This window comes from Bubalus bubalis, chromosome 21 (assembly GCF_019923935.1).
Source record: "Bubalus bubalis isolate 160015118507 breed Murrah chromosome 21, NDDB_SH_1, whole genome shotgun sequence".
NCBI classification, from domain to species: Eukaryota; Metazoa; Chordata; class Mammalia; order Artiodactyla; family Bovidae; genus Bubalus; species Bubalus bubalis.
Genome location: NC_059177.1, coordinates 50,734,844 through 50,748,449, shown reverse-complemented (window position 1 = coordinate 50,748,449; position 13,606 = coordinate 50,734,844). Strand labels below are relative to the sequence as shown.

The 13,606-nt window shown below is 40.1% G+C and overlaps 2 protein-coding genes across 4 annotated transcripts in view; one reads left to right on the top strand and one right to left on the bottom strand.

Moving 5' to 3' along the window:
* Positions 1–13,606, bottom strand: part of C21H3orf84 (chromosome 21 C3orf84 homolog) — a 38,311-nt gene that overhangs the window by 9,210 nt on the left and 15,495 nt on the right. The window lies entirely within an intron of this gene.
* Positions 3,357–13,606, top strand: part of IHO1 (interactor of HORMAD1 1) — a 28,347-nt gene continuing 18,097 nt past the window's right edge. The window contains exons 1-2 of one of the 2 annotated variants that reach the window (XM_025272027.3): positions 3,357–3,417; positions 7,964–8,034. In XM_025272027.3, coding sequence (XP_025127812.3) covers positions 7,979–8,034 — 56 coding nt within the window. In that variant the 5' untranslated portion in view covers positions 3,357–3,417; positions 7,964–7,978. Of the gene's footprint in view, positions 3,418–6,475; positions 8,035–13,606 lie in introns of those variants that run through there. The other variant, XM_044933569.2, reaches the window with a different exon arrangement.

The window sequence follows — 13,606 nt, the reverse complement described above, 5'->3', positions numbered from 1 at the left end:
TCAGGCAACTGCTGAGGATAACTGTCTTTCTATTATGATAGATTAACTTGCATTTTCTAGAACTTTATGTAAATGGAATCATTCAGTATGTGTTCTTTTGTGAATTTGTCTTCTCACTCAGTATAATTATTTTGAGAACTATCCATGTCATTGTACCTGTCAGCTGTTTATTCCTTTTTATTGCTTAGTAGTTTTCCATTGTGTAGATATGCCAGATCTCTCCTCTTGCTCTTTTTTTTAATAATTTATTTTTTTAAATAGGTTTAATCTTTTAATTTTAGGCTCACTGAAAAATGGAGCAGAATGTCCACAGATTTCTCATATACTTTCTGCTCCCACACATGTGTACATTTATTATAAATGCTGATCCAAGAGCAACACATCATTATCACCCAAAGTCCAAGGATTACCTTAGAGTTCACTTCTGGTGAGGTACCTTCTATGGATTTGGACAAATGTATAATATATAATGATGTGTATGCACCATTATATTAGGTTGGTGCAAAAGTAATTGAAGTTTTGCATTGCTGAAAGTTGTCATTTGATATTGGAATACATTTTTAAATAAATGTGGTTGTTATACATCATTTTAATATGTATTTCTTCCTTTATGTGTTTTTGCTAATGACTCATTGTCATTTATTTTATATTTATTTTAGACCAGGGAAATGATGTCAGACAAGAAGCAAATTTGAGCAATTTTCTAACTCGAGTTCAAAATGGTTTGTAAAGCAGCAGACACAAGATCAATGATGCATTTGGCCCAGGAACTGCTAATGAACGTACAGTGCAGTGGTGGTTCAAGAAGTTTTGCAAAAGAGACAAGAGCCTTGAAGATGAGGAGCACACTGGTCAGCCATCAGAAGTTGGTAACTACTAATTGAGAGCAATCATCAAAGCTGATCTTCTCACAACTACACGAGAAGTTGCCCAAGAACTCAACATTAACCAGTCTATGGTCGTTTGGCATTTGGCATTTGGCAAATTAGAAAGGTGAAAAAGCTGAATAAGTGGGTGCCTCATGAGTTGACTGAAAATTAAAAAAAAAAAAATCTTCTCTTATGTTACGCAACAACCACGAACCATTTCTCAATCAGATTGTGACATGTGACAAAAGTGGGATTTTATACGACAACTGGCAACAACCTGCTCAGTGACTGGACCGAGAAGAAGCTCCAAAGCACTTTTTAAAGCCAAACTTGCACCAAAAGAAAGGTTATGGTCCCTGTTTGGTGATCTGCTGATGGTTTGATCCACTACAGCTTTCTGAATGCCAGTGAAACCATGACATTTGAGAAGTATTCTCAACAAATCAATGAGATGCACCAAAACCTACAATGCCTGTGGCAATGGTCAACAGAAAGGGCCCAATTCTTCTCCACAACACCTGACTGCACGTCACACAAACAATGCTTCAAAAGCTGAACAAATTGGGCTATGAAATTTTGCCTCATTGGCCATATTTACCCGACCTCTCGCCAACTGACTACCACTTCTTCAAGCATCTCGACAACTTTTTGCAGGGAAAATGCTTCCACAATCAGCAGGAGGCAGAAAATGCTTTCCAAGAGTTCCTCAATTCCTGAAGCATGGATTTTTATGCTACAGGAATAAACAAACATTTCTCATTGGCAAAATTATGTTGATTGTAATGGTTCCTATTTCGATGAATAAAGATGTGCCTGAGCCTAGTTATGACTTAAAGTTCACAGTCCAAAACTGAAGTAACATTTTCACCAACCTAATAGTATTATACACAATAGTTTCACTGCCCTAAAAATCCTCTGTGCTCCTTATTCAACCCTCCCGCCCCCTGTAGGCCCTGGCAACTAGTGATCTTTTTACTATCTTCATAGTTTTGCCTTTTCCAGAACGTCATACAGTTGGAATCCTGCAGTAGGTAGCCTTTTCAAGATTGGTCTCTTTCATTTAGTAAATAAAATGTATTTAAGTTTCCTCCATGTCTTGTCATAGCTTAATGGATAACTCTTTCTTAGTCCTGAATAATATTTCATTGTCTGGATGTACCACAGTTTATTTATCCATTCACCTACTGAAGATGAAATCTCAGTTGCTTCCAAGTTTTGGCAATTATGAATAAAGCTGTTATAAATATCTATGTGCAGGTTTTTCTGCATGCATACATTTTCAACTTTTTTGGGTAAATACCAAAGAGCATGATTGATGGATCATTGGTAATAGTAAGTTTAGTTTTATAAGAAACTGTCAAAACATACTCTGAAGTGGCTGTACATTTAGCATTCCCATCAGCAACGGATGAGACTTCCTGTTCCGCATCCTCACCAGCATTTTGTGTTGCCAACTTCTGGGTTTTGGCAATTCTTTTTGTTGCTGGGAAAGATTGAGGGCAAGAGGAAAAGGGGGTGACAGAGGACAAGATGGCTGGATGGCATCACCAACTCAATGGACCTGAGTTTGAGCAAACTCCAGGAGATAGTGAAGGACAGGGAAACCTGGTGTGCTACAGTCCATGGGGGTCACAAAGAGTCAGACATGACTGAGTACTTGGGCAACTGGTGCACAGTGGTATCTGTTTTATTTTGTTTCTCTAATGACATACACTGTTGAACGTTTTTCCTGTTTGCCATCAGTGTATCTTCTCTGGAGGGGTGTTCTATCTTCAAAGTTTTTTCCTATTGTTGAATATTTTGAAATACATTTTATGTACCAGTCTTTTATCAGCTAAGTCTTTTGAAACCACATACCAATCAGGTTTTTGTCCACACTACATCACTAAAACTGCTCCTGTCAAGGTCACCAATAGTTAATTCTCATTTTCCTTGATTCATTAGCAGCATCTGACACTTAACTTCCTCCTTGATGGATGGTCCCGGAGGCTTCCACAACTCCTCAGTCACTGCTGGTGTTCCTCCCCTATCCCTGACGACTCCTACTCTGACTCCTTTGCTGCTTTTTCCTCATTGAAGCCTCTAAACTTTGCGTGTCTTGGGACTCAATACAATCTGTTTTCCATTCCTACTCCTTCATTGGTGATCTCAAGCCACGTCACAGCTTAGACAGCCATCTATAACTATTGTGCATTAAGTTGAGAGCATCTGAGAGCGTCTGCATCAGCGAGGGGATTCAGGACAAGGTATGGGTGGACAGCAGGGTATGAGTATGCAGGTGTGAGGGTCCATCTCGTCAGGTGTGTGTGGGCTGGGTGTTGCGCAGCAGTATGTGGTGAAATGTAGGTCAGCGGACCTGGCCCAAGATTAAGGGCTTCACAAACTATTAGGACCGTTAAAACCGTTAGCAGCTTGCTGTGGCGGGAGCGGGCCCAGGGGAAGGGAAGTAACTCTCATTGGTCAGAGCGCATCCTGGGGGCGTGGCCAAACAGTTCAGGCAACCTCCTCTGGACCGAGCGGCCTCTGGATCAGGCGCGTGCCCTCAGAGGTGGAGGCAGGAGGGGGTTGGGCAGGGCAGGCTGGAGTGTGGTGGGTGGGGGGTGGGGAGTCGGGGGATGGAGGATGGGGGGGTCGGAGGACGGGGGACGGGGGCAGAGGGGGCGTCAGGGGACGCGGGGAGGTGGGGGGCGGCGGGGGATGGGAGGTGGGTGTGTGGTGTTAGGATTAGGGTTAGCCCTTTCTTTCTCTGTGAGGAAAGACCACCCTGGCTCTTCAAGGGACTTGACTTCAGCTTCCCTGGGGAGCTGTTTTCCTCAGGTTCTTTGGGGACGAAGGCTTCCCGGCCTGCCTCAGAGACCAGGAAGAGAGTCCGCCCCCGAAGTCAGGGTGAACCGGAACCCAGGGAAACCCACTGGGATTGGTCATTGATTATTATGACCAATTATTATGACCAAAAATTATTATTATTGGAGGGGTCTGGAAAGGACAAGGAATGACTTATTTAGTCTACGATCCCAGAGCATGTCTCCTGGTAGAAGAGACTGAAAATGAGAAAGAGCGACTGAACCGAGGTTGAGGCAGGCCTGGTGGAGGCCAGAAAAACAGACTAGTTTTCCCTGTGGCCAAGTAGAGGCACTTGGAGGACCCTGCACTGCGATCTCAGGATTCTCTTAGTTGAAGATGGGGTCAGATGGGAGGGCTCGGAGCCCCTCAGGACACACCCTCTTCAGCCATGCCAAGGCCCTTCTTGTGGAAATGGTCACTTGCACTGAAACCTTTCCCTTCCTTTTCTGCTTCCTTTAATGGGATTGGAGGATGAGAGAGGGAGGGAACTCAGCCCTTGTAAGGTGTTAATATGTGCGTTTCAATTTTCATTTACCTTAAAATAGCTAAGGTCCAACTAAGAATAACTACCTCTTCATTACTAGTGTTATGCTAGTATCTGTGAGGAGAGGGATTTTTGTAGATGGGATTTCTACCCTCTGACAATATAAAAGCGTGTATACAGATAGCATGGTGACAGGTGAATGCACAGAGGACAGGTAAACTGAGACTCTTGGCACATAAAGCACCAGGTGGCCGTTAAGCACAATTGGTATAACCATGGAATTTCTTCAACCATATTTAAGAAACCCCTTAAGAGTAAGTTAGGTCTGGAACCTGGGGAGTAGTTATTCTAAACCACAAACAACAGGTTATATAAATTACTCTACCAGCATAAACAGAAGTGAAAAACAATAGAGGATTTATCATCTATATGTAGTTTAAGGACCTTGTTAAAAAAAAAATGACCTTGTAGTGATATGTATAAAAGTGTCTAGATTCTAAATCTACACTTTAGATGGAGGAAATTCTGCTAGTGTGGATGGAAGAAAAAAAACACGGACTATCAAAAAAAACTCGGACATACAGACCCCATAAACTGTAGCCCGCAAGGCTGCTCTATCCATGGAATTCTCAAGGCAAAAATACTGGAGTGGGTTGCCATTTCCTACTCCAGGAGATCTTCCTGACCCAGGAATCCAACCCAGGTCTCTCCTGCATTGCAGGCAGATTCTTTACCATCTGAGCCACCAGGAACCCCCAAACATGAAGATCAGGAGTCCCATATTTACTTTATCTCCTTTATTAAAATATGTAATAAAGTCTGTGATGATCCAGGGACTTAAATGTAATAATTGAAAACAATGTGTTTTATGGATATTTGGAAAGTTTTGCTCCATTGTCCTAATTTAGTTCCCATTTACTCATTTAATAATATTTTGTATTATTTGCCAGCACTTATTATTTGCTATGCACAATTTGTAGATTCTGAGGGTATAGCAGTGAACAAAACAGACAAAAATTCCTATCTTTGAAGAGCTTAAAACTACATTCTGGTAGGCATGGGTGTGCATGCTGAGAGACAAAATATGATAAATTAATAAAATATATATTAGGATGATAGGGTAGAGAAAAAGCAGGGAAAAGACATAGTGATGATGATGATGATGATGGTTTTGGCCTCACCACTTGGCATTCAGGATCCTAGTTCCCCGACCAGGGATAGAACCTGTGCTCCCTGTAGTGGAAGCTCAGAGTCCTAACCATTGGACGGCCAGGGAATTCCCATATAAGGGCTTTTGTGTTTCTTTTACTGTGAACCATTGGCTCAGATGTCCTGACCATTTTCTGTAAGATTTGTAGTGTGATACAAAATTTTCTTTTTAAAAATGTTATGTAGTCAGATTTGTCAGTTTTTTTCTTCTGGACTTTTTGAGTCAAAGTTTTCCCCACTTCCAGGCTATAGAGAAATTTACGTTTCCTCCACCCCAGTGCTTTTATGGTTTCATATTTATTTTATCTCTGATTCATTTGTAATATTTTGTAACATATGGTGAACAGACTAGATCTGATTTTTTTTTCATGTATCTATTCAGTTATCCCAACTCTACTTTAAAATGTTTATCTCTCCCCAACAAATCTGAGATACTACCTTTATCATAAACATACATTTCCATTTTCAGAAAGATTTATTGCTGTGTTCTATTCTACTGGTTTGTCTATCTAATCCTGTGCCAATTTATGTGATGAGATGTGAGGAAACATCTTGCATTGTTCCTGATTTTAGTGGGAACGTTTTTAGTTTCTGACCATTAAGTGTAATGTTAGCACAATATTGTAAATCAACTATGCCCCAGTGAAAATTTTTTTAAAAAGGATGATGTTAACTTTGGGTTTGGGGGTAGATGTTTTCTATCAACTTGAGGAAATTTCTGTTTTTTTACTTTGCTGAGAGTTTTTATCATGAATGGGTGTTGGATTTTATCAAACACTTTTTTGTATCAGTATGGTTGTATACTTTTTCTTCTTTAGCTTGTTGATGCAATCAATTAGCAGTTCAGTTCAGTCTCTCAGTCGTGTCTGACTCTGCGGCCCCATGGACTGCAGTATGCCAGGCCTCCCTGTCCATTACCAACTCCTCGAGTTTACTCACACTCATGTCCATTGAGCCGGTGATGCCATCCAACCATCTCATCCTCTGTCGTCCCCTTCTCCTCCTGCTTTCAATTTTTCCCAGCATCAGGGTCTTTTCCAATGAGTCAGCTCTTTGCATCAGGCGGCCAAAGTATTAGAGTTTCAGCTTCAGTATCAATCCTATAATCCTAATGGATTATATTAATTGATTTTCAAATGCTGAACTAGCCCTGCTTGCATCTCCTGTTGTGTATAATTATTTCTATGCATTGTTGGATTCAATTTGCTAATAATTTGATGACTTTGCATCTATGTTCATGAGAGACACTGGTCTGTAGTCTCCTTTTTTTGTAATGTCTTTGGTTATATTATTAGCATAATGCTGGCCTTATAGAATGAGCTAGAAAGTGTCCCTTCTGCTACCTCTTGGGTGAGGTTATACAGAATTAGTATGGTTTTGTCTATAAATGAATTGGTAGAATTTACCTGTGAACCATCTGGACAATATTGCCAGTTTTTAAAATGAATTTTCTTCAGTTTTCATCTCAATGATCTAGCATAGAACCTATTTATCAAGAATTATTTAGAATTTGAGCTAATTATTTAGCCTATCTGAATCTTCACAAGCTTTTAAATGGGGATAACAAAATCTGCCTCACAAAATCATTAAGCTTATATTCTGCAATTGTCCAGCACTGTGCCTAGCACACAGTAGATACTGTGAAAGTAGTACTACCTTTAGCCCCTTGATTCTGTGGTCTATTGACTTAACTTTCTTGCAAAACAAATGCTTATAAACACACAAATGTGTGTAGTGTTTTAGAAAGTTAGAAAACTTCAGTGTAATAAATTTCTCTAAACAAGGTTGAATTATATTAATGTATACCAAACTACCTGTATTTGTTCAGAACTTATGCTTCATCTTATCTAGATCTATACTGGGGATCTCATATGTGTGGGTATCATTTTCTGATGCTCTCAGTGGTAATATACAATCTGATACATATGAATGTTCTGTGGGATCAAGGAGACAAAATTGAAAATTGGGCTTGTTTCATAAAATCCAGGCTTTATGATCATCATATGAACTGTATTATGTAGTATGTTAGATTGGCAGTGAGCGGAATAGGAAACTGCTGTAAGAGGTGTGGGAAGACACTTTTGCCCAAAGCACTTATTCTTCAACCAGCTTATTACTGCCCAAATTCCACAGCTTTCTTGGCATTCCAATATCCTATGGACTGAGAAGAACCAGTCTTTTCGGGAAAGGTTATAGATTAAGTCATTCATTGTATCAGGCAATGAAAGAGGGGTTTATTGGTCTTTTTCTAAAAGCAGATTATTAGTAGAGGTGGCAGAACAAGAAACAAGAAAGCAAAGGATGGCAGGCAAATTTACTTTTTTACAGGTGGCTGGGTTTGGGCTCTGGTAATGTGGGGAATTTGCATGCAATTTAACTGCAAGGAAAAAAAACACACAAAACCTATTTCTGGCAGATATGTAATGGGAATTTTCACCAAGTGGATGAGAATAGAACTGCTGAAATGCCCTCATCTACATATAACAGTCACTTTAAAGTAATCTTTGGAAAAGTACTGTATTAACCTTTTAAATGAATGTTCCTCTCTTTTTAAAAGGAATAATCATAAGACATGAATTTTAATGTCTGGAATATCAAAGATATGTTCAGTATCCCCTCAGGCTCTGGGTAAGTTTTCTGGTTATGTATTATTCTACTTGAGAAGATTGATTTCATGAAAACAGGCTCCCCTTCGTATGGGTTTATAGTAATAGAGTTACCCCGTATAGCTTCTTCCCCTCACTTGTCACCACTGTAACCCCCTCATACTGTCTTCTCCCTTTGCCTATTTTCTGATTATAAAATTAATATCAATTCAGCTATGTGTGCTAATTGAACAATGACTGTCCAGCACCAGACCTAAGGACTTATGAGGCCTGTGAGAGTTAGACGTGGTCCAACATCTAGAAACTCTAACCTCATTTGGAGCAATTGCTATTGGAACAGCAAGGAGCAAACTCAAGACACTGTATTCAGCTGTATTGTACAATTTGTAGGTAACCACTCCAACTGCTAACAGGGCTCATTGAAATATTGCTCCCTCTACCACTCTGCTGAAGTACTTAGATTGGTGTCCTCTACCCATGCAGAAGGGCCTGCTATTGCTAGCTTGGTGGGTGTGCCCCAGAAGTGGTAAATATGAAGGGATTTCCAATTGTTTTTGGCATGCTTTAATCTTTGCATAGTTTTTTTCCCTCCTAACACCTTCCTAAAGACAGCAAAAAACCTAAAACATTGTTCTTTTTTCCTTGAAAAGAAAAAAAAGGCTTACAGTTGATACAGAGTAGGGGAAAAAATATATGTTTAATTCCAGATTGTAGCTTGAAGATACAAATCCTACATGACTTCTGTAGGCTCACAGAGCTGTTTCTTTTCCAGCCCAGCTAATTATTCTCCTTGACCTAAGAACGGAGTCACAGAGAGCTATTTAGCTATTTTGAGCAATGATTATGCAAACCATATTATAATATATGTGTGTAGCCCATTACCTTAGCTAATCTTAGAAAATGATTCTATGAGTCAAAATAATTTCTCTTCTCTATTCTGAACAAGTAGGGTTTCTTTCTTTCTTGTATTAATATATAATGATTCCTTTGGCTTAGAATATGTACTTATGTGCTATCTATTTTAAATTTAGCATTTGGAAAAGGAATGATCTGCCTGTGTGTTTTAATGAAAAGGATGTTTTCTTGGGTTATACAACAGCATTAAGTAACATAAACTGTTATTGAGATGTCTTTCAAGTAAAAACTTGACTATGTTTTGTCTATCCACTTATGTGCTATCTCTGTGTAGACTCAGTACACTGTATTCAAGTGTGATTGTATCATTATCAATATCATTATCCCCCTCAAATGTGAGATTTAGACTGGCATAGGTATCCATGGGAAGCAAGTTGGGGGTCCACAACTAGAAGTATTTAAAACAAGCAAGGATAAGACACTAAAGTGTAAAAGGGAATAATACAGGGCTTAATGGATCTTTCTGTGTGCAAATCTGAGTTGATCATATTCTTCAGTCTGTATGAGACCTATATTAGTCTGCTTGGGTTGCCACAACAAAGTACAATAAACTGGATGGCTTAAACAGCAGAAAGTTATTTTCTCACAGTTCTGGAGATTGAAAAGTCTTAGAATTGAAAGTCCTATGCCAGCATGATTGGTTTTTGGTGAAGACTCCCTTCTTGGCTTGCAGACAATTGCCTTTTTCTGTGTCCTCACATGATGGAGAAAGAATGAGGGTAAGCTCTTTGGTGTGTGTTCTTATCAGGACACTAATCTTATCAGGAGGGTCCCATCCTCCTTACTTCAGTCGCTCAGTCGTGTCCGACTCTTTGCGACCCCATGAATTGCAGCACACCAGGCCTCCCTGTCCATCACCAACTCCCAGAGTTCACCCAGACTCACTTCCATCGAGTCAGTGATGCCATCCAGCCATATCATCCTCCGTCATCCCCTTCTCCTCCTGCCCCCAATCCCTCCCAGCATCAGAGTCTTCCAATGAGTCAACTCTTTGCATGAGGTGGCCAAAGTACTGGAGTTTCAGCTTTAGCATCATTCCTTCCAAAGAAATCCCAGGGCTGATCTCCTTCAGAATGGACTGGTTGCATCTCCTTGCAGTTCAAGGGACTCTCAAGAGTCTTCTCCAACACCACAGTTCAAAAGCATCAATTCTTCGGCACTCAGCTTTCTTCACAGTCCAACTCTCATATCCATACATGACCACAGGAAAAACCATAGCCTTGACTAGACGGACTTTTGTTGGCAAAGTAATGTCTCTGCTTTTGAATATGCTATCGAGGTTGGTCATAACTTTCCTTCCAAGGAGTAAGTGTCTTTTAATTTCATGGCTGCAGTCACCATCTGCAATGATTTTGGAGCCCCCAATAATAAAGTCTGACCCTATTTCCACTGTTTCCCCATCTATTTGCCATGAAGTGATGGGACCAGATGCCATAATCTTCGTTTTCTGAATGTTGAGCTTTAAGCCAACTTTTTCACTCTCCTCTTTCACTTTCATCAAGATGCTTTTGAGTTCCTCTTCACTTTCTGCCATAAGGGTGATGTCATCTGCATATCTGAGGTTATTGATATTTCTCCCAGCAATCTTGATTCCAGCTTGTGCTTCTTCCAGTCCAGCGTTTTTCATGATATACTCTGCATAGAAGTTAAATAAGCAGGGTGACAATATACAGCGTTGATGTATTTTCCACAGTTTATTGTGATCCACACAGTCAAAGGCTTTGGCATAGTCAATAAAGCAGAAATAGATGTTTTTCTGGAACTCTCTTGCTTTTTCCATGATCCAGTGGATGTTGGCAATTTGATCTCTGGTTCCTCTGTCTTTTCTAAAACCAGCTTGAACATCTGGAAGTTCACGGTTCACATATTGCTGAAGCCTGGCTAGGAGAATTTTGAGCATTACTTTACTAGCGTCTGAGATGAGTGCAATTGTGCGATAGTTTGAGCATTCTTTGGCATTACCTTTCTTTGGGATTGGAATGAAAACTGACCTTTTCCAGTCCTGTGGCCACTGCTGAGTTTTCCAAATTTGCTGGCATATTGAGTGCAGCACTTTCACAACATCATCTTTCAGGATTTGAAATAGCTCAACTGGAATTCCATCACCTCCACTAGCTTTGTTCATAGAGATGCTTTCTAAGGCCCACTTGACTTCACATTCCAGGATGTCTGGCTCTAGGTGAGTGATCACACCATTGTGATTATCTTGGTCATGAAGATCTTTTTTGTACAGTTCTTCTGTGTATTCCTGCCACCTCTTCTTAATATCTACTGCTTCTGTTAGGTCCATACCATTTCTGTCCTTTATCGAGCTCATCTTTGAATGAAATGTTCCCTTGGTATCTCTGATTTTCTTGAAGAGATCTCTAGTCTTTCCCATTCTGTTGTTTTCCTCTATTTCTTTGCATTGGTTGCTGAGGAAGGCTTTCTTATCTCTCCTTGCTATTCTTTGGAACTCTGCATTCAGATGCTTGTATCTTTCCTTTTCTCCTTTGCTTTTCGCTTCTCTTCTTTTCACAGCTATTTGTAAGGCCTCCTCAGACAGCTGTTTTGCTTTTTTGCATTTCTTTTCCATGGGGATGGTCTTGATCCCTGTCTCCTGTACAATGTCACAAACCTCCGTCCATAGTTCATCAGGCACTCTATCAGATCTAGGCCCTTAAATCTATTTCTCACTTCCACTGTATAATCATAAGGGATTTGATTTAGGTCATACCTGAATGGTCTAGTGGTTTTCCCTACTTTCTTCAATTTAAGTCTGAATTTGGCAATAAGGAGTTCATGATCTGAGCCACAGTCAGCTCCTGGTCTTGTTTTTGTTGACTGTATAGAGCTTCTCCATCTTTGGCTGCAAAGAATATAATCAATCTGATTTGGGTGTTGACCATCTGGTGATGTCCATGTGTAGAGTCTTCTCTTGTGTTGTTGGAAGAGGGTGTTTGCTATGACCAGTGCGTTCTCTTGGCAAAACTCTATTAGCCTTTGACCTGCTTCATTCCGTACTCCAAGGCCAAATCTGCCTGTTACTCCAGGTGTTTCTTGACTTCCTACTTTTGCATTCCAGTCCCCTATAATGAAAAGGACATCTTTTTTGGGTGTTAGTTCTAAAAGGTCTTGTAGGTCTTCATAGAACCGTTCAACTTCAGGTTCTTCAGCGTTACTGGTTGGGACATAGGCTTGGATTACTGTGATATTGAATGGTTTGCCTTGGAAACGAACAGAGATCATTCTGTCGTTTTTGAGATTGCATCCAAGTACTGCATTTCAGACTCTTTTGTTGACCATGATGGCTGCTCCATTTCTTCTAAGGGAGTCCTGCCCACAGTAGTAGATATAATGGTCATCTGAGTCAAATTCACCCATTCCAGTCCATTTTAGTTCGCTGATTCCTAGAATGTCAACATTCACTCTTGCCATCTCCTGTTCGACCACTTCCAATTTGCCTTGATTCCTGGGCCTGACATTCCAGGTTCCTAGGCAATATTGCTCTTTACAGCATCAGACCTTGCTTCTATCACCAGTCACATCCACACCTGGGTATTGTTTTTGCTTTGGCTCCATCCCTTCATTCTTTCTGGAGTTATTTCTCCACTGATCTCCAGTAGCATATTGGGCCCCTAATGACCTGGGGAGTTCCTCTTTCAGTATCCTATCATTTTGCCTTTTCATACTGTTCATGGGGTTCTCAAGGCAAGAATACTGAGGTGGTTTGCCATTCCCTTCTCCAGTGGACCACATTCTGTCAGACCTTTCCACCATGACCCGCCCGTCTTGGGTTGCCCCATGGGCATGGCTTAATTTCATTGAGTTAGACAAGGCTGTGGTCCTAGTGTGATTAGATTGATTAGTTTTCTGTGAGTATGTTTCAGTGTGTCTGCCCTCTGATGCCCTCTTGCAACACCTACCGTCTTGCTTGGGTTTCTCTTACCTTGGACGTGGGGTATCTTTTCATGGCTGCTCCTTACTCCATCTAACCCTAATTACTTCCTAAAGGCCCTATTTCCAAAACTCATCAAAATAGAGATTAGTGTTTCAACATAAATTTTGGGAGGACACACACATTCAGTCCATATCTAGGTCTATATTGTGATTGTGTATTATAGCGTCTTCTCTCCCTCCAGTCCTGCTCCTTTCTTTCCTGACAGACACACATTCTAGGGGAGTTAATGTATATCCTTCCCATTAATCTTCTACATACTCAATTACATACTTGTTTGATATGTATGATGTAGGCTTATAAATTACATTAATACATGAGAGAGTTCATTACATTTTTATTTTTATTCACTCAAAATTATGTTTCTGAGACTTATCCATGTAGTTATATGTAAATCTAGTTTATTAATTCTGACTACTGAATTGGTTACATGCATAAGCTGTATTTTATTTTTAATCTGTTCCCTTACTGATAAACAAATTCAACCTTTTAAAATGTTCTCTTAATCCCTAAAGATTTTATGACCTTTGATCTCCAAAATGGTGTTAAAGCCCATAATCTTGTTGTACAAGAAATAATGGTGTTAGTCCTTAATGTTTGAATTTCCATCTGATTGTTCCAAGGTTGTTGTAATCAAAATGTCTGGTATTCATAATTTCCTTCTTTCTTTACAGGTAGTACTGGCATGTGCAGGGGACTGGAAGGTCAAAAAAAAGCTAGCATTCTGCCCAGAATATTCTGA